Source organism: Hyperolius riggenbachi, chromosome 10, assembly GCF_040937935.1.
Source record: "Hyperolius riggenbachi isolate aHypRig1 chromosome 10, aHypRig1.pri, whole genome shotgun sequence".
NCBI lineage: Eukaryota > Metazoa > Chordata > Amphibia > Anura > Hyperoliidae > Hyperolius > Hyperolius riggenbachi.
The window spans coordinates 275,224,315-275,250,132 of record NC_090655.1 but is presented as its reverse complement, the minus strand read 5'-3'; the positions used below and the strand labels follow the sequence as shown (position 1 = coordinate 275,250,132).

The 25,818-nt window shown below is 47.9% G+C and overlaps 1 protein-coding gene across 1 annotated transcript in view; it reads right to left on the bottom strand.

The window, feature by feature from the left end:
- LOC137535489 (zinc finger protein 585A-like) overlaps positions 1 to 24,746 on the bottom strand; it is a 62,984-nt gene extending 38,238 nt beyond the window's left edge. The window contains exons 1-2 of the mRNA XM_068257325.1: positions 24,696 to 24,746; positions 10,407 to 11,120 (exon numbers count right to left, since the gene is read on the bottom strand). Coding sequence (XP_068113426.1) covers positions 10,407 to 11,058 — 652 coding nt within the window. The 5' untranslated portion in view covers positions 11,059 to 11,120; positions 24,696 to 24,746. The remainder of the gene's footprint in view (positions 1 to 10,406; positions 11,121 to 24,695) is intronic.
- Between the last annotated feature and the right edge of the window lie 1,072 nt (positions 24,747 to 25,818).

Here is a 25,818-nt window from a genome sequence, read left to right as displayed (position 1 = left end):
TTACCCTCATGTAGCCTAACCAGTACATCAAGATAGCTGACTTCTACCTCACTGTCATGGACAGTCAATTTAATGCTTGGACACTGTGCCTCCACCTCAATCACAAACTCCAATAGGCTCGAACGTGGCCCCACCCACACACAAAAAATATCATCAATATAACGCATCCAACATATAGCATTCTTCAAAAAAATTGTATTCGTGTATATAAATGCTTCTTCAAGCAAGCTAGCTATGACATTACAGACTGCATACATTGGAAAAAGTTGCAAGCTAATTTAGGTGTGATGTTAACCACTTGCCGACCGCCTACTGCATATTGGCGGTGGCAAAGTGGCACTGTTTTGCCGGGGATCGCGCGCTGGGATGCGCGCACATCCGCCGGCAATAGGCTCCGCCCACCCGCAACGTCAACCTGCCGGCCAATTGGAAGCACTGGCGGGTTGTTAACCCGACGATCGCCGCATAGGAAGCGTATAATACGCTTTGTAATGTTTACAAAGTGTATTATACAGGCGGCCTCCTGCCCTGGTGGTCCCAGTGTCCGAGGGACCACCAGGGCAGGCTGCAACCACCCTAGTCTGCACCCAAACACACTGATCTGCCCCCCCTGCCCCCTGATCGTCCACAGCACCCCTCAGACCACTGTTTGCACCCAATCACCCCCCTAATCACCCATCAATCACTCCCTGTCACTATCTGTCAACGCTATTTTTTTTTAGTCCCTAAACTGCCTCTGGGGACTCCTGATCACCCCCCCCCCCCCCACCCATCCCTGTGTACTGTATGCATCTATCACCCCTGATCACCTGTCAATCACCTGTCACTCACCCATCAATCACCCCCTGTCACTGCCACCCATCAATCAGCCCCTAATCTGATCACCCACCCACACCATTAGATCACCTGCAGACCCGACGTCAGATCACCTTTCAAGTGCACTGTTTACATCTGTTCTCTCCTTTAAACACCCACTAATTACCCATCAATCACCCCCTAACAGTGGCTGAATAGAGTACTGGTTAAGGGCACTGCCTTTGACATGGGAGACCAGGGTTCGAATCCTGGCTAGGTCAAGTACCTATTCAGTAAGGAGTTCAAGGCAAGACTCCCTAACACTGCAGGGTGGCCTCCTGAGCGCGTCCCAGTGGCTGCAGCTCTTGAGCGCTTTGAGTCCGACAGGAGAAAAGCGCTATATAAATGTTCGGATTATTATATTATTATTATCACCACCTGTCACTGTTACCCATCAGATTAGACCCTAATCTGCCCCTTGCGGGCACCCAACCACCCTCCCAAACGCTCAGATTTCCCTCAGACCCCCCCTTATCAATTCGCCAGTGCATTATTTACATCTGTTCTTCCCTGTAATAACCCACTGATCACCTGTCAATCACCTATCAATCACCCCCTGTCACTGCCACCCATCAATCACCCCCTGTCACTGCCACCCATCAATCAGCCCCTAACCTGCCCCTTGCGGGAAATCTGATCTCCCACCTACACCATTAGATTGCCTGCAGACCCGACGTCAAATCACCTCCCAAGTGCACTGCTTACATCTGTCCTCTCCTCTAAACACCCACTAATTACCCATCAATCACCCCGTCACCACCTGTCACTGCTACCCATCAGATTAGACCCCTATCTACCCCTAGGGCACCCAATCACCCGCCCACACCCTCAGAACGCCCTCAGACCCCAGCCCTGATCACCTCGCCAGTGCATTGCTTGCATCTATTCCCCCCACTAATCACACCTTGAGACACCCATCAATCACCTCCTGTCACCCCCTAACACACCTACCCATCAAATCAGGCCCTAAATTTGCCCCGTGTGGGCTCCTGATCACTCGGCCAAACCCTCAGATCCCCCTCAGACCCCCTTCCAATCACCTCCCCAGTGCATTGATTGCATCTATTTTCCCCTCTAACCACCCCCTGAGACACCCATCAATCACCTCCTGTCAACCCCCTAGCACTCCTATCCATCAGATCAGGCCCAATACAACCTGTCATGTAAGAGGCCACCCTACTTATGACTGGTTCCACAAAATTCGCCCCCTCATAGACCACCTGCCATCAAAATTTGCAGATGCTTATACCCCTGAACAGTCATTTTGAGACATTTGGTTTCGTGAATACTCACGGTTTTGGGCCCCTAAAATGCCAGGGCAGTATAGGAACCCCACAAGTGACCCCATTTCAGAAAGAAGACACCCCAAGGTATTCTGTTAGGTGTATGACGAGTTCATAGAAGATTTTATTTTTTGTCACAAGTTAGCGGAAATTGATTTGTATTGGGGTTTTTTCACAAAGTGTCAATTTCCGCTAACTTGTGACAAAAAAAAAATTCTCACCATACTCCTAACAGAATACCTTGGGGTGTCTTCTTTCTAAGATGGTGTCACTTGTGGGGTTCCCATACTGCCCTGGCATTTTAGGGGCCCTAAACCGTGAGGAGTAGTCTAGAATCCAAATGCCTCAAAATGACCCTTAGCGCAGTTAGGGTGCAAAAAAGTGCCACCTTGAAGTGTCTACTTTCCAAAATGGGGTCATTTGTGGGGTGTGTTTACTGTCCTGGCATTTTGGGGGGTGCTAAATTGTAAGCACCCCTGTAAAGCCTAAAGGTGCTCATTGGACTTAGGGCCCCTTACCGCAGTTAGGCTGCAAAAAAGTGCCACACATGTGGTATCGCCGTACTCAGGAGAAGTAGTATAATGTGTTTTGGGGTGTATTTTTACACATACCCATGCTGAGTGGGAGAAATATCTCTGTAAATGGACAATTGTGTGTAAAAAAAATTAAAAAATTGTTATTTACAGAGATATTTCTCCCACCCAGCATGGGTATGTGTAAAAATATACCCCAAAACACATTATACTACTTCTACTGAGTACGGCAATACCACATGTGTGGCACTTTTTTGCAGCCTAACTGCGGTAAGGGGCCCTAAGTCCAATGAGCACCTTTAGGCTTTACAGGGGTGCTTACAATTTAGCACCCCCCAAAATGCCAGGACAGTAAACGCACCCCACAAATGACCCCATTTTGGAAAGTAGACACTTCAAGGTATTCAGAGAGGAGCATAGTGAGTCCGTGGCAGATTTCATTTTTTTTTTGGTCACAAGTTAGAAGAAATGGAAACTTTTTTTCTCCTTTTTTTTGTCACAAAGTGTCATTTTCCGCTAACTTGTGACAAAAAATAAAATCTTCTATGAACTCACCATGCCTCTCAGTGAATACTTTGAGATGTCTTCTTTCCAAAATGGGGTCATTTGGGGGGTATTTATACTATCCTGGAATTTTAGCACCTCATGAAACATGACAGGTGCTCAGAAAAGTCGGAGATGCTTCAAAATGGGAAAATTCACTTTTTGCACCATAGTTTGTAAACGCTATAACTTTTACCCAAACCAATAAATATACACAATGTTTTTTTTTATTTTATCAAAGATATGTAGCAGAATAACTTTCGCGCTCAAATGTATAGGAAATTTTACTTTATTTGAAAAATGTCAGCACAGAAAGTAAAAGTAGTCATTTTTTTGACAAAATTCATGTATTTTTTGATGAATATAATAAAAAGTAAAAATCGCAGCAGCAATCAAATAGCACCAAAAGAAAGCTGTATTAGTGACAAGAAAAGGAGGTAAAATTAATTTAGATGGTAGGTTGTATGATCGAGCAATAAACCGTGAAAGCTGCAGTGGTCTGAATGGAAAAAAAGGCTCTGGTCCTTAAGGGGTTTTATGACTGCAGTCCTTAAGTGGTTAAATAATATTATTAGCGATATCGGTAAATAAAAATTTAAACACAACGTTAAATAACAAAAAAACAATTTAAATACAGTATTACTTTATCAGTAAATTTAGAGACAATGTTGAACCTAACCTATCCCTACTCTTACACAAAACCCTCCCCCTGGTGGTACCTAACCCTAAGACCCCCCCACCCGGTGGTCCCTCACCTTAAGACCTCCCCTGGGGGTGCCTAACCCTAAGACCCTTCCCTAGTGGTCCCTAGCCCTAAGAACTCCCCTGGGGGTGCCTAACCCTAAGTCCCCCCTGGTGGTGCCTAACCCTTAAGACCCCCCTGGTTTTGCCTAACCCCAAGGCCCCACTGGTGGTGCCTAACCCTAAGACCCACCAGGTGGTGCCTAACCCTAAGACCCACCAGGTGGTGCCTAACCCTAAGACCCCCCTAGTGGTGCCTAACCTTAACACCCTGTGATCCACACTATCAATGATATGATACATTAAAATTTAAGTGCAACCGCCCGCTAAATAGGGTAACAGCTTTCTATATTACGATAAATAACACTTGCACCCGCATATATTGATAAATAACACTTGTACCCACATATATTGATAAATAACACTTGTACCCATTTTTGGCAGTGACTTTTTCAACTGCTCCTTTACAGATTCTAGGAGAAAAAAAGGAAGGGAGGAAATGACATCAGGATTGGCTTCAGTCAGATGGAATAAAAATTGGAAGCTGCCAGAAACAATTCTATTTATTTACTATATAAAATGCACTGAAATCAAAACATGGCCAGTACAATAAATCTGTTATATAAGTAGAACAAGTAGTTATCTACTTATATATGTGGTTTTTTTCCTCTGGTATAGCAGTGTTCTCCCCAGAATTTTTTTCCAGCCGGGTGGCATGAAATAGTAGCCGGGTGGCATGAAAAAGTAGCCGGGTGGGGCGAGTTGAAAATGCAGGGCAACTGTGCTTACAACATAGGAATAGGTGAGGAGGTGAGCCGATGACAGCCGGGTGGTTACAAAATCTAGCCGGGTGGAGCACCCGGCTAAAAGAGCCTGGGGAGAACACTGGTATAGTATAGCAGCACCTGCGGCTTTAAACATTACCAGTTGTCTGGCTGTCCTGCTGATCTCTTTGGCTGCAGCAGTGTCTTAATCCCACACCTCAAACAAGCATGCAGTTAATCCAGCCAGTCTTCAGTCAGAGTATCTGATCTGCATATGCTTGTTCAGGGTCTATGGGTAAAAGCATTACAGGCAGAAGATCAGCAAGGCAGCCAAGCAACTGGTATAGCTTAAAGGACAACTGAAGTGAGAGGGATACTGAGGCTGCCATATTTATTTCCGAATAAGCCATACCAGTTGCCTGGCTGTCCTGTTGATCCACTTCCTCTAATACTTTTAGCCATAGCCCCTGAACAAGCATGCAGCAGATCAGGTGTTTCTGACATTGTTAGATTTGAGAAGATTAGCTGCATGCTTGTTTCAGGTGCGCGATTCAGACACTACTGCAGCCAAATAGATCAGCAGGGCTGCCAGGCAACTGGTATTGAGTAAGAGGAAATAAATATGGCAACCAGTATATTCTTCTCACTACAGTTGTCCTTTAACCACCCTGGCGTTCTATTAAGATCGCCAGGGCGGCTGCGGGAGGGTTTTTTTTAAATAAAAAAAAAACTATTTCATGCAGCCAACTTTCAGTTGGCTGCATGAAAGCCCACTAGAGGGCGCTCCGGAGGTGTTCTTCCGATCGCCTCCGGCGACCAGAATAAACAAGGAAGGCCGCAATGAGCGCCTTGTTTTGCTTACATCGTCGCCATAGCGACGAGCGGAGTGACGTCATGGACGTCAGCCGACGTCCTGACGTCAGCCGCCTCCGATCCAGCCCTTAGCGCTGGCCGGAACTTTTTGTTCCGGCTACGCTGGGCTCAGGCGGCTGGGGGAACCCTCTTTCGCCGCTGCTCGCGGCGGATCGCAGCAGAGCGGCGGCGATCGGGCAGCACACGCGGCTGGCAAAGTGCCGGCTGCGTGTGCTGCTCTTTATTTGATGAAAATCGGCCCAGCAGGGCCTGAGCGGCAGCCTCCGGCGGTGATGGACGAGCTGAGCTCGTCCATACCGCCCGGCTGGTTAAGAGGAAATAAATATGGCAGCCTCTTTATCCCTCTCAGTTCAAGTTTACTTTAAAGTACACCCGAGGCGAAAATCAACTAATGAAATAAACAATTGTATCTATCTTCCTTCTACTAAAAAAATGCTTTTTTAAAAAAAATATTCCACAGTTTTATTTTATATTTAAATCTACTTTTTAATTTGTAACCGTTTTATTGTTTTTGCTCAATGACACATTCATTGAAGTATGCCAGAGCTAAAATCTATGAACTATTGACCCCTTTTATCTCTTTCCTGCTCTCAGAAGCCATTTTCTGCTAGGAAAGTGTTTTATAGTTGGAATTTCTTATCAGTGAGGGTCACACTGTAGTCACTTCCTGTCTGAGTCAGCCACTTACATCCCTGATATTTAACTCAGGCAGAGAAAGAAAAAAAGCACAGCATAGTTATTTGTGTGCTAGGCTCTGTACATACACATGTCTATCTCATCATGTCACATGTCACCTCGGTTATCCTTTAAGCATCGCCAGGCTGAAGACAACGCTAGGGCTTCTGTGCGTTACTCTCTCCAGGTTATGGGATTTCCAGATTTCTTTTTCTGACAGCGGTAAAGATGCGGTATTTCCACCCCTCCACCTCTCAGAAGCTCGGCACCTCCCATGGGTGCCCCCTCCCCCCACTGCTGTGTGCTCTGGGTAGAAAGCCTTTGGCTTAAACCATTCCTACAAATTCAGATATACAGGGTATCCGGGGAGGAGAAATTATAGTATCACTCTCTGCAGATGACATACGTCTCTCTCTGTCTAATCCCCGTATTACCCTCCCAAAGCTGCTAGATGCAAGCCTGCAGCTCTGCCTATTAATATGCCCCAGGCTATGGTGTCTCAACTCCGGGGTAGCTCTGCATGTAACAAGCAGTCTCACCATTACATATTTGTGGCTCTGTATTCTTGCTGCCTATGATAGAATCTGACCGGAATTTCACACCTCTTTGATGATCTGACAATTCCTGCCCTATTTCTTGGATTGGGAGGATCCATTGGCCTAAAATTAATTCTCTTCTGAAGCTACTTTATTTATTGTAGACCCTCCCAGGTAGTCTGTCTCAAATAAAGCTTTACAACAAGTAGATTTTATGTGATTTATCTGGAACCACAAGAGGCCCACGGTAGCTGGTAAAATATGGATAGCAGATAGAAACTGTCAAAAACTCATAGTAATCTTCTTGAAAAATATCTTTAAAAATAACTTCTAATAGACTTTTTGCTAACCCGATGTGACGTGACATGATGAGATAGACGTGTGTATGTACAGTGCCTAGCACACAAATAACTATGCTGTGTTCCTTTCTTTCTTTCTCTGCCTGAAAGTGTTAAATATCAGGTATGCAAGTGGCTGACTCAGACAGGAAGTGACTACAGTGTGACCCTCACTGATAAGAAATTCCCTTTTTTATATCTTTCTTGCTCTCAGAAGCCTTTTTCTGCTAGTTGCCCCAGTACAGATAGTTTAGTTGCCCCAGTATAGGTAGTATAGCGAGTACAGTTGCCCCAGTACAGGTAGTATAGTTGCCCCAGTATAGAGAGTACAGTTGCCCCAGTATAACGAGTACAGTTGCCCCAGTATAGGTAGTATAGTTGCCCCAGTATAGCGAGTACAGTTGCCCCAGTATAGCGAGTACAGTTGCCCCAGTACAGGTAGTACAGTTGCCCCAGGATAGCGAGTACAGTTGCCCCAGTACAGGTAGTATCACGCCCGTTTCTAGGGCCGTGCGGCCCGTGCCGCCGCCCGGGGCGATGTTGGGCGGTGGGAGCTGAAATGGAAGGGGGAGCCGGAGCCGCGGTGAGGGCAGCCCGACCTCTACCTCCCTGCGTTCCAAGCGCTGCTCTCTTCCTCTCTGCCTATACGATGATACACACGCTGGTTCCTGTTTAGCCGGAACCAGCGTGTTTATCATTGTAAAGGCGGCAGAGAGGAAGAGACCGGCGGCGAGAGAGCAGCGCTTGGAACGCAGGGAGGTATGTTGTATACAGCGCTCCCTCCCTGGCTGCTGCTGCGCTCTGCATCTGAGGGGGGAGCACGGAGGGCAGCCCAGGAGAGGGAGGGAGAGGTCGGGCTGCCCTCCCCGCGGCTCCGGCTCCCCTCTCCATTATGGGGGACAGCTACCTATCTAACCTACCCTGGGGGGCACCTACCTAATCTAACCTACACTGGGGGGCAGCTACCTAATCTAACCTACGCTGGGGGGCAGCTACCTAATCTAACCTACGCTGGGGGGCAGCTACCTAATCTAACCTATACTGGGGGGCACCTACCTAATCTAACCTATACTGGGGGGCACCTACCTAATCTAACCTACGCTGGGGGGCACCTACCTAATCTAACCTACACTGGGGGGCACCTACCTAATCTAACCTACTCTGGGGGGCACCAACCTAATCTAACCTATACTGGGGGGCAGCTACCTAATCTAACCTACACTGGGGGGCAGCTACCTAATCTAACCTATGCTGGGGGGCACCTACCTAATCTAACCTACACTGGGGGGCACCTACCTAATCTAACCTACACTGGGGGGCACCTACCTAATCTAACCTACACTGGGGGGCACCTACCTAATCTAACCTATGCTGGGGGGCACCTACCTAATCTAACCTACCCTGGGGGGCACCTACCTAATCTAACCTACCCTGGGGGGCACCTACCTAATCTAACCTACCCTAGGGGGCACCTACCTAATCTAACCTATACTGAGGGGCAGCTACCTAATCTAACCTACACCGGGGGGCACCTACCTATCTAACCTACGCTGGGGGGCACCTACCTAATCTAACCTACGCTGGGGGGCACCTACCTAATCTAACCTACGCTGAGGGGCACCTACCTAATCTAACCTACGCTGGGGGGCAGCTACCTAATCTAACCTACCCTGGGGGGCACCTACCTAATCTAACCTACGCTGGGGGGCACCTACCTAATCTAACCTACGCTGGGGGGCAGCTACCTATTTAACCTATACTGGGGGGCACCTACCTAATCTAACCTACACTGGGGGGCACCTACGTAATCTAACCTACCCTGGGGGGCACCTACCTAATCTAACCTATACTGGGGGGCAGCTACCTAATCTAACCTACGCTGGGGGGCAGCTACCTATCTAACCTATACTGGGGGGCACCTACCTAATCTAACCTACACTGGGGGGCACCTACTTAATCTAACCTACGCTGGGGGGCAGCTACCTAATCTAACCTATACTGGGGGGCAGCTACCTAATCTAACCTATACTGGAGGGCACCTACCTAATCTAACCTATACTGGGGGGCACCTACCTAATCTAACCTATACTGGGGGGCAGCTACCCATTTAACCTATACTAGGGGGCACCTACCTATCTAACCTATGCTGTGGGTAACTATTCTGGCTACCTATATTAGAGGCACCCACCTAGCTAACCTGTACTGGGACACCTACCTATCTAACTTATACCGGGGGCGCCTGCCTATCTAAACTATACTGGGGGCAACTATACTGGCTACCTATTCTGGAGGCACCTACCTGGCTAACCTATAGCGGGGGCAACTATACTGGCTCACCTATGCCTGGCTACCTATACTGGGGTACCTATTCTTGGCTACCTATAATGGGGGGACCTATACTAAGTGCAACTAGACCTGGCTAACCTATACTGCGGGCACCCATACCTTGCTTGGGGGGGCACAATTTTTACACACTCACCCTGGGTGCATTTTAGCCTAGAAACTGCACTGGGTAGTATAGTTGCCCTAGTATACGTAGTATAGTTGCCCCAATATAGCGAGTACAGTTCCCCAGTATAGCGAGTACAGTTCCCCAGTATAGCGAGTACAGTTGCCCCAGTACAGGTAGTATAGTTGCCCCAGTATAGGTAGTATAGTTGCCCCAGTATAGGTAGTATAGTTGCCCCAGTATAGCGAGTACAGTTGCCCAAGTATAGCGAGTACAGTTGCCCCAGTATAGCGAGTACAGTTACTCCAGTACAGGTAGTATAGTTGCCCCAGTATAGCGAGTACAGTTGCCCCAGTACAGGTAGTACAGTTGCCACAGTATAGCGAGTACAGTTGCCCCAGTATAGTTGCCCATAGAGGAAGGAAGCAGGAGAGCGGTTCCCATGGTAACGGTGATATACATTGCCGCTACAGGAAGCCGCTCTCCTGCTCCTGCCTCTTCACAGCAGCTGCTGTAAAAGAAGATGACGGAGAATAGAGCACAGGGGCTGACTGGGGAATATTAAAGAGGAAGCGGCCACCAGCTAAGGTACCACAAGCAGCAGCCACAAGAGGAGGGGGGCAAGAGGCCAGACCCGCAGACCGGCTGCAAACAGCCCATGTAATGGCAGTGGGCCACGGACCAGGGGTTGGAGACCACAGTTTTAGATGACAAAAATCTAACAGGCGTATATAGGATAACCCGAATCAGGCCAGTATGTGAGCAGTGACACTGCCATAGCTACCAGTAAATAGATATTCAATATTGATTACTAACCTGTTCTGCCCTCTGTAAGAGGATCCTCCTCTATAGTAGTCCTCATCATGTTACCCTCCTTCACAGACTGCTGATCACTCCTCATATATGTATCTTCTTCCTTTTTACTTATCCGCATCATGTCACCCTCCTCCATAGACTGCTGATCACTCCTCACATATGTCTCTTCTTCTTCCTCTTTACTTGTCCTCCTCATGTCACCCTCCTCCATAGACTGCTGATCACTCCTCACATACGTCTCTTCTTCTTCCTCTTTACTTGTCCTCCTCATGTCACCCTCCTCCATAGACTGCTGATCACTCCTCACATACGCCTCTTCTTCTTCTTCCTTTTTACTTGTCCTCATCATGTCACCCTCCTCCATAGACTGCTGATCACTCCTCACATACGCCTCTTCTTCTTCTTCCTTTTTAATTGTCCTCATCATGTCACCCTCCTCCATAGACTGCTGATCACTCCTCACATATGTTTCTTCTTCTTCCTCTTTACTTGTCCCCATCATGTCACCCTCCTCTGCAGACTGCTGATCACTCCTCACATACGTCTCTTCTTCTTCTTCTTTACTTGTCCCCATCATGTCACCCTCCTCCATAGACTGCTGATCACTCCTCACATACGTCTCTTCTTCTTCCTCTTTACTTGTCCTCATCATGTCTCCCTCCTCTATAGACTGCTGATCACACCTCTCTTGTTCTTTGAGCTCAGATCTCAGTTCTGAAAAGGATAACAGATTATAGCTGTAAGATATTAGCAGTAATAAACAGAGCACAGAAAAGAACATAATTTGCTAGGGGTGATAATATCCCATAAGCTGTGGTATCCTGCACATTCACTACCACAGTCCTCTCATCCAGTGTGCCTTGCTCATCATCTGGTGCTCTCTACTCCTCTCCATGCACACATTCCTGGGAGGTTACAGCAGTGCCGGCAGCGGTAGATGGATGAGGATGTGAAGAGAGAACAGCTGGAGACAGAGGAAGATAGGAGCAGAGGCCTGCAGCTAATTAGCTATAAATTATCATTACTTATGGCTCTGGCACCTGATGTACTAGGCAGAGGGGACTGCTGCTCCATATCCTGACCACACCTGATGCCACCTGTCCCTCACCTACTAACCCCAAACCCTCCAAGAGCCGTAGCAACCAGGGCTGTGGAGTCATAGTTGGAGTTGGATTCGAGGAGTCGGGGCAATTTTGGGCACCCGGAGTCGTTGATTTCATATACTGAGGAGTCGGAGTCGGATGATTTTTGTACAAAATCCACAGCCCTGTTAAGTATTAGATTAGCCATTTTGGGTACCCGGAGTTGGAGTCGGAGTCGTGGTTACATAAACCGAGGAGTCGGAGTCGGAAGATTTTTGTACCGACTCCACAGCCCTGGTAGCAACAAACCTCCCAGATGGGGCAGTGCCAATACCAGGACCAAAGCAGCAGAGGCCACGCAACCCCTCTCCAGCTGCAGCCTCCATCTCCTCTGCCTGTCCTACCAGCCACGCCCCTTGTTACCTGGCTCCACCCCGTAGCTTTGACCCACCAGCCATCATCTCTGTGCAGACTCCACCCTCTCCCACTGCGGGACATAAAACTCTGGTGATTGCAGTAATAAATACAGATGATCAGTGTCAGACTGGGAGGTGGAAAAGCTGAAGAAATCCCCTTGCTGGTCAAGCAGCAGTTATCAGGTGTTGCTGCTCACAGTGAAGATTTTCTACAGGTTTCTATTGAGAGCGATAACACAGGGTTTCTGCTGCTTGGCATGCAGGTGGATTTCCTCAGCTTTTCCACCTCCCAATTCAACACTGCAAATAATAACAGGTGTATTTAAAGGCATGATTTATAGCATAAGGAGCAATAGAAATCCATAGATAAGTAATAGAAAGAGTGTGCATAAGTGTGAGGCACCAGCTGGAGGTGGCAGCTGCTCCATGAGGATCTTATGGGCTCAGCATTCCATGGCATACAAGATCAGCCAATCACAGCTCCACACTGACCTCCTCTGTAACAAAGTATGTCCACCCGACCTCTGCTCTGCCCAATATATAACAGGTATGTCCCCTCCGACCTCTGCCCTGCCCAATATATAACAAGTATGTCCACCCGACCTCTGCTCTGCCCAATATATAACAAGTATGTCCACCCCGACCTCTGCTCTGCCCAATATATAACAAGTATGTCCACTCCGACCTCTGCTCTACCCAATATATAACAAGTATGTCCACCCCGACCTCTGCTCTGCCCAATATATAACAAGTATGTCCACCCTGACCTCTGCTCTGCCCAATATATAACAAGTATGTCCACCCCGACCTCTGCTTAATACATGACAGTATGCCCACCCCGACCTCTGCTCTGCCCAATATATAACAAGTATGTCCACCCCGACCTCTGCTCTGCCCAATATATAACAAGTATGTCCACCCCGACCTCTGCTCTGCCCAATATATAACAAGTATGTCCACTCCGACCTCTGCTCTGCCCAATATATAACAATATATGGGATGCAAGCAGGGAAAGCGGGTTGGCACTATGGAAAAGCAGGGGAGCTTAAGTAGTGCATGCAGGTACCCTGGGATTACAGCTGAGCGTGCTCTGGTAAACAGACAGGCAGATATGGCACATGAAGCAAAAGACAGAGGAAACCGGCACTGCAAGCAAGCTGTGTTTTAATCTTGATCCATGCAAACAAATGGTGTGTACATTGACAGCGGCAGGAAAATAATCTTGCATAATAATAAAGGCATGCAGTTGGATACAGGGTACCTGGTGGTGCGGTGGGTGCTGGGTGATCAAGCCTGACGGCCGTTTCGCGCACGTCTGCGCATCTACGGAGGTGCGCAGACGCGCGCGAAACGGCCGTCAGGCTTGATCACCCAGCACCCACCGCACCACCAGGTACCCTGTATCCAACTGCATGCCTTTATTATTATGCAAGATTATTTTCCTGCCGCTGTCAATGTACACACCATTTGTTTGCATGGATCAAGATTAAAACACAGCTTGCTTGCAGTGCCGGTTTCCTCTGTCTTTTGCTTCATGTCCAATATATAACAAGTATGCCCACCCCGACCTCTGCTCTGCCCAATATATAACAAGTATGTCCACCCCGACCTCTGCTCTGCCCAATGTATAACAAGTATGTCCACCCCGACCTCTGCTCTGCCCAATATATAACATGCCCATCCCGACCTCTGCTCTGCCCAATATATAACAAGTATGTCCACCCCGACCTCTGCTCTGCCCAATATATAACAAGTATGTCCGCCCTGACCTCTGCTCTGCCCAATATATAACAAGTATGTCACCCCCGACCTCTGCTCTGTCCAATACGTAACAAGTATGTCCACCCCGACCTCTGTTCTGCCCAATATATAACAGTATGCCCACCCCGACCTCTGCACTGCCCAATATATAACAAGTATGTCCACCCCGACCTCTGCTCTGCCCAATTTATAACAAGTATGTCCACCCCGACCTCTGCTCTGCCCAATATATAACAAGTATGTCCACCCCGACCTCTGCTCTGCCCAATTTATAACAAGTATGTCCACCCCGACCTCTGCTCTGCCCAATATATAACAAGTATGTCCACCTCGACCTCTGCTCTGCCCAATATATAACAAGTATGTCCACCCCGACCTCTGCTCTGCCCAATATATAACAAGTATGTCCACCCCGACCTCTGCTCTGCCCAATATATAACAAGTATGTCCACCCCGGCCTCTGCTCTGCCCGATATATAACAAGTATGTCCACCCCGACCTCTGCTCTGCCCAATATATAACAAGTATGTCCACCCCGACCTCTGCTCTGCCCAATATATAACAAGTATGTCCACCTCGACCTCTGCTCTGCCCAATATATAACAAGTATGTCCACCCCGACCTCTGCTCTGCCCAATATATAACAAGTATGTCCACCCCGACCTCTGCTCTGCCCAATATATAACAAGTATGTCCACCTCGACCTCTGATCTGGACATTAGGAAGCCCTGACGTAAGCAGGAGTAGGTAGCAGCGCAGGAAGGAGGAGCAGTGGGCACAGCAGCAGGAGGGGGGCCAGACAACTATACTAGCTGTCTATACTGGGGGCAACTATACTACCTATATTGGGGGCAACTATACTACCTTTACTGGAACAACTATACTACCTATAGTGGAGGTAACTTTTCTACCTATACTGGAGGTAACTATACTACCTATACAATATATAACAAGTATGTCCACCCCTACCTCTGCTCTGCCTAATATATAACAAGTATGTCCACCCCGACCTCTGCTCTACCCAATATATAACAAGTATGACCATCCCGACCTCTGCACTGCCCGGTATATAACATGTATGCCACCCCGACCTCTGCACTGCCCAATATATAACAAGTATGTCCACCCCGACCTCTGCTCTGCCCAATATATAACAAGTATGTCCACCCCGACCTCTGCTCTGCCCAATTTATAACAAGTATGTCCACCCCGACCTCTGCTCTGCTCAATATATAACAAGTATGTCCACCCCGACCTCTGCTCTGCCCAATATATAACAAGTATGTCCATCCCGATCTCTGCTCTGCCCAATATATAACAAGTATGTCCATCCCGACCTCTGCTCTGCCCAATATATAACAAGCATGTCCACCCGGACCTCTGCTCTGCCCAATATATAACAAGTATGTCCACTCCGACCTCTGTTCTGCCCAATATATAACAAGTATGTACACCCCTCCCTCTGCTCTGCCCAATATATAACAAGTATGTCCACCCCGACCTCTGCTCTGCCCAATATATAACAAGTATGCCCACCCCGACCTCTGCTCTGCCCAATATATAACAAGTATGTCCATCACGACCTCTCTCTGCCCAATATATAACAAGTATGTCCACCCCGACCTCTGCTCTGCCCAATATATAACAAGTATGTCCACCCTGACCTCTGCTCTGCCCAATATATAACAAGTATGTCCACCCCGACCTCTGCTCTGCCCAATATATAACAAGTATGGCCACCCCGACCTCTGCTCTGCCCAATATATAACAAGTATGTCCCCCCCGAGATCTGCTCTGCCCAATATATATCAAGTATGTCCACCCCGACCTCTGCACTGCCCAATATATATCAAGTATGTCCACCCCGACCTCTGCTCTGCCCAATTTATAACAAGTATGTCCACCCCGACCTCTGCTCTGCCCAATATATAACAAGTATGTCCACCCCGACCTCTGCTCTGCCCAATATATAACAAGTATGTCCATCCCGATCTCTGCTCTGCCCAATATATAACAAGTATGTACACCCCTCCCTCTGCTCTGCCCACTACATAACAAGTATGTCCACCCCGACCTCTGCTCTGCCCAATATATAACAAGTATGTCCATCCCGACCTCTGCTCTGCCCAATATATAACAAGTATGTCCACCCCGACCTCTGCTCTGCCCAATATATAACAAGTGTGTCCACCCCGACCTCTGCTCTGCCCAATATATAACAAGCATGTCCACCCGGACCTCTGCTCTGCCCAATATATAACAAGTATGTCCACTCCGACCTCTGTTCTGCCCAATATATAACAAGTATGTACACCCCTCCCTCTGCTCTGCCCACTACATAACAAGTATGTCCACCCCGACCTCTGCTCTGCCCAATATATAACAAGTATGTCCACCCCGACCTCTCTCTGCCCAATATATAACAAGTATGTCCACCCCGACCTCTGCTCTGCCCAATATATAACAAGTATGTCCACCCCGACCTCTGCTCTGCCCAATATATAACAAGTATGTCCACCCCGACCTCTGCTCTGCCCAATATATAACAAGTATGTCCACCCCGACCTCTGCTCTGCCCAATATATAACAAGTATGTCCACCCCGACCTCTGCTCTGCCCAATATATAACAAGTATGCCCACCCCGACCTCTGCTCTGCCCAATATATAACAAGTATGTCCACCCCGACCTCTGCTTAATATATGACAGTATGCGCACCCCGACCTCTGCTCTGCCCAATATATAACAAGTATGTCCACCCCGGCCTCTGCCCTCTGCTCTGCCCAATATATAAGTATGCCTATGCCCACCCCGACCTCTGCTCTGCCCAATATATACCAAGTATGTCCACCCCTACCTCTGCTCTGCCCAATATATAACAAGTATGTCCACCCCGACCTCTGCTCTACCCAATATATAACAAGTATGACCACCCCGACCTCTGCACTGCCCGGTATATACAGTAACATGTATGCCACCCCGACCTCTGCACTGCCCAATATATAACAAGTATGTCCACCCCGACCTCTGCTCTGCCCAATATATAACAAGTATGCCCACCCCGACCTCTGCTCTGCCCAATATATACCAAGTATGTCCACCCCTACCTCTGCTCTGCCCAATATATAACAAGTATGACCACCCCGACCTCTGCACTGCCCGGTATATACAGTAACATGTATGCCACCCCGACCTCTGCACTGCCCAATATATAACAAGTATGTCCACCCCGACCTCTGCTCTGCCCAATATATAACAAGTATGCCCACCCTGACCTCTGCTCTGCCCAATATATAACAAGTATGTCCACCCCGACCTCTGCTCTGCCCAATATATAACAAGTATGTCCACCCCGACCTCTGCTCTTCCCAATATATAACAAGTATGTCCACTCCGACCTCTGCTCTGCCCAATATATAACAAGTATGTCCACCCCAACCTCTGCTCTGCCCAATTTATAACAAGTATGTCCACCCCGACCTCTACTCTGCCCAATATATAACAAGTATGTCCACCCCGACCTCTGCTCTGCCCAATATATAACAAGTATGTCCACCCCGACCTCTGCTCTGGATATTAGGAAGCCCTGACGTAAGCAGGAGTAGGTAGCAGTGCAGGAAGGAGGAGCAGAGGGCACAGCAGCAGGAGGGGGGCAGACAACTATACTAGCTGTCTATACTGGGGGCAACTATACTACCTATATTGGGGGCAACTATACAACCTATACTGAGGCAACTATACTACCTTTACTGGAACAACTATACTACCTATACTGGAGGTAACTATACTACCTATACAATACATAACAAGTATGCCCACCCTGACCTCTGCTCTGCACAATATATAACAAGTATGTCCACCCCTACCTCTGCTCTGCCCAATATATAACAAGTATGTCCACCCCGACCTCTGCTCTGCCCAATATATAACAAGTATGTCCACCCCCACCTCTGCTCTACCCAATATATAACAAGTATGTCCACCCCGACCTCTGCTCTGCCCAATATATAACAAGTATGTCCACCCCGACCTCTGCTTAATACATGACAGTATGCCCACCCCGACCTCTGCTCTGCCCAATATATAACAAGTATGTCCACCCCGACCTCTGCTCTGCCCAATATATAACAAGTATGTCCACCCCGGCCTCTGCCCTCTGCTCTGCCCAATATATAACAAGTATGTCCACCCCGGCCTCTGTCCTCTGCTCTGCCCAATATATAACAAGTATGCCTATGCCCACCCCGACCTCTGCTCTGCCCAATATATACCAAGTATGTCCACCCCGACCTCTGCTCTGCCCAATATATAACAAGTATGTCCACCCGACCTCTGCTCTGCCCAATATATAACAAGTATGTCCACCCCAACCTCTGCTCTGCCCAATATATAACAAGTATGTCCACCCCGACCTCTGGCCAATATATAACAAGTATGACCACCCCAACCTCTGCTCTGCCCAATATATAACAAGTATGTCTATCCCAACCTCTGCTCTGCCCAATATATAACAAGTATGTCCACCCCAACCTCTGCTCTGCCCAATACATAACAAGTATGTCCACCCCGACCTCTGCTCTGCCCAATATATAACAAGTATGTCCACCCCGACCTCTGCTCTACCCAATATATAACAAGTATGTCCACCCCGACCTCTGCTTAATATATGACAGTATGCGCACCCCGACCTCTGCTCTGCCCAATATATAACAAGTATGTCCACCCCGACCTCTGCTCTGCCCAATATATAACAAGTATGTCCACCCCGGCCTCTGCCCTCTGCTCTGCCCAATATATAAGTATGCCTATGCCCACCCCGACCTCTGCTCTGCCCAATATATACCAAGTATGTCCACCCCAACCTCTGCTCTGCCCAATATATAACAAGTATGTCCACCCTGACCTCTGCTCTGCCCAATATATACCAAGTATGTCCACCCCAACCTCTGCTCTGCCCAATATATAACAAGTATATCCACCCCGACCTCTGCTCTGCCCAAAATATAACAAGTATGTGCACCCCGACCTCTGATCTGGACATTAGGAAGCCCTGACGTAAGCAGGAGTAGGTAGCAGCGCAGGAAGCAGCAGCAGTGGGCACAGCAGCAGGAGGAGGCCAGACAACTATACTAGCTGTCTATACTGGGGGCAACTATACTACCTATATTGGGGGCAACTATACTACCTATACTGAGGCAACTATTCTACCTATACTGGAGGTAACTATTCTACCTATACTGGAGGTAACTATACTACCTATACAATACATAACAAGTATGCCCACCCCGACCTCTGCTCTGCCCAATATATAACAAGTATGCCCACCCCGACCTCTGCTCTGCCCAATATATAACAAGTATGTCCACCCCGACCTCTGCCCTCTGCTCTGCCCAATATATAACAAGTATGCCTATGCCCACCCCGACCTCTGCTCTGCCCAATATATAACAAGTATGTCCACCCCGACCTCTGCTCTGCCCAATATATAACAAGTATGACCACCCCGACCTCTGCTCTGCCCAACATATAACAAGTACGTCCACCCCGACCTCTGCTCTGCCCAATATATAACAAGTATGTCCAGTGGCTTAGCTAAGGAGCTGTGGGCCCCGATGCAAGTTTTACATTGGGCCCCCCAAGCACTCTATACATAACAATTGATACGGCTCACCAAAAGCTGCCAATGGCAACTACAGAGTCAGAGGTGCAAGAAGGGGATGGGGAACAGCTTGTTAATGATCACTGCTATTCAAAGTATCTATAGAAGTGATTATTTTGAGAACAGGACCAATAGAGAGCTAAAACTGTAGTTGAGGGAGGGCCCTTCGGGGCCCCTCTGGCCCAAGGGCCCCGATGCGGTCGCTACCTCTGCAACCCGTATGTCCACCCCGACCTCTGCTCTGCCCAATATTTAACAAGTATGTCCACCCCGACCTCTGCTCTGCCCGATATATAACAAGTATGTCCACCCCAACCTCTGCTCTGCCCAATATATAACAAGTATGTCCACCCCGGCCTCTGCTCTGCCCGATATTTAACAAGTATGTCCACCCCGACCTCTGCTCTGCCCGATATTTAACAAGTATGTCCACCCCGACCTCTGCTCTGCCCGATATATAACAAGTATGTCCACCCCAACCTCAGCCCAATATATAACAAGTATGTCCACCCGACCTCTGCTCTGCCCGATATTTAACAAGTATGTCCACCCCGACCTCTGCTCTGCCCGATATATAACAAGTATGTCCACCCCAACCTCAGCCCAATATATAACAAGTATGTCCACCCCGACCTCTGCTCTGCCCGATATTTAACAAGTATGTCCACCCCGACCTCTGCTCTGCCCGATATATAACAAGTATGTCCACCCCAACCTCAGCCCAATATATAACAAGTATGTCCACCCCGACCTCTGCTCTGACCAATATATAACAAGTATGTCCACCCCGACCTCTGCTCTGCCCAATTTATAACAAGTATGTCCACCCCGACCTCTGCTCTGCCCAATATATAACAAGTATGTCCACCCCGACCTCTGCTCTGCCCAATATATAACAAGTATGTCCATCCCGATCTCTGCTCTGCCCAATATATAACAAGTATGTACACCCCTCCCTCTGCTCTGCCCACTACATAACAAGTATGTCCACCCCGACCTCTGCTCTGCCCAATATATAACAAGTATGTCCATCCCGACCTCTGCTCTGCCCAATATATAACAAGTATGTCCACCCCGACCTCTGCTCTGCCCAATATATAACAAGTGTGTCCACCCCGACCTCTGCTCTGCCCAATATATAACAAGCATGTCCACCCGGACCTCTGCTCTGCCCAATATATAACAAGTATGTCCACTCCGACCTCTGTTCTGCCCAATATATAACAAGTATGTACACCCCTCCCTCTGCTCTGCCCACTACATAACAAGTATGTCCACCCCGACCTCTGCTCTGCCCAATATATAACAAGTATGTCCACCCCGACCTCTCTCTGCCCAATATATAACAAGTATGTCCACCCCGACCTCTGCTCTGCCCAATATATAACAAGTATGTCCACCCCGACCTCTGCTCTGCCCAATATATAACAAGTATGTCCACCCCGACCTCTGCTCTGCCCAATATATAACAAGTATGTCCACCCCGACCTCTGCTCTGCCCAATATATAACAAGTATGTCCACCCCGACCTCTGCTCTGCCCAATATATAACAAGTATGCCCACCCCGACCTCTGCTCTGCCCAATATATAACAAGTATGTCCACCCCGACCTCTGCTTAATATATGACAGTATGCGCACCCCGACCTCTGCTCTGCCCAATATATAACAAGTATGTCCACCCCGGCCTCTGCCCTCTGCTCTGCCCAATATATAAGTATGCCTATGCCCACCCCGACCTCTGCTCTGCCCAATATATACCAAGTATGTCCACCCCTACCTCTGCTCTGCCCAATATATAACAAGTATGTCCACCCCGACCTCTGCTCTACCCAATATATAACAAGTATGACCACCCCGACCTCTGCACTGCCCGGTATATACAGTAACATGTATGCCACCCCGACCTCTGCACTGCCCAATATATAACAAGTATGTCCACCCCGACCTCTGCTCTGCCCAATATATAACAAGTATGCCCACCCCGACCTCTGCTCTGCCCAATATATACCAAGTATGTCCACCCCTACCTCTGCTCTGCCCAATATATAACAAGTATGACCACCCCGACCTCTGCACTGCCCGGTATATACAGTAACATGTATGCCACCCCGACCTCTGCACTGCCCAATATATAACAAGTATGTCCACCCCGACCTCTGCTCTGCCCAATATATAACAAGTATGCCCACCCTGACCTCTGCTCTGCCCAATATATAACAAGTATGTCCACCCCGACCTCTGCTCTGCCCAATATATAACAAGTATGTCCACCCCGACCTCTGCTCTTCCCAATATATAACAAGTATGTCCACTCCGACCTCTGCTCTGCCCAATATATAACAAGTATGTCCACCCCAACCTCTGCTCTGCCCAATTTATAACAAGTATGTCCACCCCGACCTCTACTCTGCCCAATATATAACAAGTATGTCCACCCCGACCTCTGCTCTGCCCAATATATAACAAGTATGTCCACCCCGACCTCTGCTCTGGATATTAGGAAGCCCTGACGTAAGCAGGAGTAGGTAGCAGTGCAGGAAGGAGGAGCAGAGGGCACAGCAGCAGGAGGGGGGCAGACAACTATACTAGCTGTCTATACTGGGGGCAACTATACTACCTATATTGGGGGCAACTATACAACCTATACTGAGGCAACTATACTACCTTTACTGGAACAACTATACTACCTATACTGGAGGTAACTATACTACCTATACAATACATAACAAGTATGCCCACCCTGACCTCTGCTCTGCACAATATATAACAAGTATGTCCACCCCTACCTCTGCTCTGCCCAATATATAACAAGTATGTCCACCCCGACCTCTGCTCTGCCCAATATATAACAAGTATGTCCACCCCCACCTCTGCTCTACCCAATATATAACAAGTATGTCCACCCCGACCTCTGCTCTGCCCAATATATAACAAGTATGTCCACCCCGACCTCTGCTTAATACATGACAGTATGCCCACCCCGACCTCTGCTCTGCCCAATATATAACAAGTATGTCCACCCCGACCTCTGCTCTGCCCAATATATAACAAGTATGTCCACCCCGGCCTCTGCCCTCTGCTCTGCCCAATATATAACAAGTATGTCCACCCCGGCCTCTGTCCTCTGCTCTGCCCAATATATAACAAGTATGCCTATGCCCACCCCGACCTCTGCTCTGCCCAATATATACCAAGTATGTCCACCCCGACCTCTGCTCTGCCCAATATATAACAAGTATGTCCACCCGACCTCTGCTCTGCCCAATATATAACAAGTATGTCCACCCCAACCTCTGCTCTGCCCAATATATAACAAGTATGTCCACCCCGACCTCTGGCCAATATATAACAAGTATGACCACCCCAACCTCTGCTCTGCCCAATATATAACAAGTATGTCTATCCCAACCTCTGCTCTGCCCAATATATAACAAGTATGTCCACCCCAACCTCTGCTCTGCCCAATACATAACAAGTATGTCCACCCCGACCTCTGCTCTGCCCAATATATAACAAGTATGTCCACCCCGACCTCTGCTCTACCCAATATATAACAAGTATGTCCACCCCGACCTCTGCTTAATATATGACAGTATGCGCACCCCGACCTCTGCTCTGCCCAATATATAACAAGTATGTCCACCCCGACCTCTGCTCTGCCCAATATATAACAAGTATGTCCACCCCGGCCTCTGCCCTCTGCTCTGCCCAATATATAAGTATGCCTATGCCCACCCCGACCTCTGCTCTGCCCAATATATACCAAGTATGTCCACCCCAACCTCTGCTCTGCCCAATATATAACAAGTATGTCCACCCTGACCTCTGCTCTGCCCAATATATACCAAGTATGTCCACCCCAACCTCTGCTCTGCCCAATATATAACAAGTATATCCACCCCGACCTCTGCTCTGCCCAAAATATAACAAGTATGTGCACCCCGACCTCTGATCTGGACATTAGGAAGCCCTGACGTAAGCAGGAGTAGGTAGCAGCGCAGGAAGCAGCAGCAGTGGGCACAGCAGCAGGAGGAGGCCAGACAACTATACTAGCTGTCTATACTGGGGGCAACTATACTACCTATATTGGGGGCAACTATACTACCTATACTGAGGCAACTATTCTACCTATACTGGAGGTAACTATTCTACCTATACTGGAGGTAACTATACTACCTATACAATACATAACAAGTATGCCCACCCCGACCTCTGCTCTGCCCAATATATAACAAGTATGCCCACCCCGACCTCTGCTCTGCCCAATATATAACAAGTATGTCCACCCCGACCTCTGCCCTCTGCTCTGCCCAATATATAACAAGTATGCCTATGCCCACCCCGACCTCTGCTCTGCCCAATATATAACAAGTATGTCCACCCCGACCTCTGCTCTGCCCAATATATAACAAGTATGACCACCCCGACCTCTGCTCTGCCCAACATATAACAAGTACGTCCACCCCGACCTCTGCTCTGCCCAATATATAACAAGTATGTCCAGTGGCTTAGCTAAGGAGCTGTGGGCCCCGATGCAAGTTTTACATTGGGCCCCCCAAGCACTCTATACATAACAATTGATACGGCTCACCAAAAGCTGCCAATGGCAACTACAGAGTCAGAGGTGCAAGAAGGGGATGGGGAACAGCTTGTTAATGATCACTGCTATTCAAAGTATCTATAGAAGTGATTATTTTGAGAACAGGACCAATAGAGAGCTAAAACTGTAGTTGAGGGAGGGCCCTTCGGGGCCCCTCTGGCCCAAGGGCCCCGATGCGGTCGCTACCTCTGCAACCCGTATGTCCACCCCGACCTCTGCTCTGCCCAATATTTAACAAGTATGTCCACCCCGACCTCTGCTCTGCCCGATATATAACAAGTATGTCCACCCCAACCTCTGCTCTGCCCAATATATAACAAGTATGTCCACCCCGGCCTCTGCTCTGCCCGATATTTAACAAGTATGTCCACCCCGACCTCTGCTCTGCCCGATATTTAACAAGTATGTCCACCCCGACCTCTGCTCTGCCCGATATATAACAAGTATGTCCACCCCAACCTCAGCCCAATATATAACAAGTATGTCCACCCGACCTCTGCTCTGCCCGATATTTAACAAGTATGTCCACCCCGACCTCTGCTCTGCCCGATATATAACAAGTATGTCCACCCCAACCTCAGCCCAATATATAACAAGTATGTCCACCCCGACCTCTGCTCTGCCCGATATTTAACAAGTATGTCCACCCCGACCTCTGCTCTGCCCGATATATAACAAGTATGTCCACCCCAACCTCAGCCCAATATATAACAAGTATGTCCACCCCGACCTCTGCTCTGCCCAATATATAATAAGAGTCACACAATCACCTCTTCCAGCCGAGTGTTCTCTCCAGCTCCCGTTCCCGCAGCGTCTTTTCCTGCTGTTGCACATCACTTCCTGTATGTGATATCGCCATCTTGTGGTAAATAGGCTAACTGCAGCCTCTGTGTGTGTGTGTGGAATCACCTGCACTCTGCCTTCTAATACTATAAGATAATATTTCATTTTTCCCTCTCACTGAACAGCATAATCTATTGATGCATCATGTTTTGTAATAATGGGTAATCACAATTTTGTTATTATTATTTTTGTCCCCCCAGGTAGTTGCTGGACATGCAGGGCCGGATTTGTACTTTTTACCACCCTAGGCAAACAGTCAACAACCGCCCCAGTCAGTGTCATAACTACATACTCAATAAAGTGCTTCAGAAGATGTCAGTGCTATATACTGTATATACATAATAATAATATGGTAAGGACATTAGACTGACAGGATTAGATTGTGAGCTCATCTGTGGAAAGTCAGTGACATGACTATATGCTCTAAAGTGCTGCAGATGTCGGTGCTATGTAAATACATATTTATTATATCGTAGGACATTAGACTATAATTATGGTATGGATTAGATTGTGAGCTCCTCTGAGGACAGCCAGCGAAATGACTATGTACTCTGTAAAGTGCTGCAGAAGATGTTAGTGCTATATGGTAGGACATTAGCATATGACTGTGGTAGGATAAGATTGTGAGCTTCTCTGAGGACAATCAGTGACATAACTATGTGATCTGTAAAGGGCTGCAGAAGATGTCAGTGCTATAGAAATACATAATAATAATAATAATAATAACTATATAGTAAAGAATTAGACTATGACTATGATAGGACTAGACTGTGAGCTCCTCTGATGACAGCCAGTGACATGACTATGTACTCTGTAAAGTGCTGTGGAAGATGTCACTGCTATATAAACAAATAGTGAGCTCCTCTGAGGACAGTCAGTGACATGACTATGTACTCTGTAAAGTGCTGCAGAAGATGTCAGCGCTATATAAATACATAATAAAAATATGGTAGGACATTAGACTATGGTAGGGATTAGATTGTGAGTTCCTGTAAGGACAGTTGAAAGTAAAATATAAAGAGAGGAAAGGATGGAGAGAGGAAGGAAGAT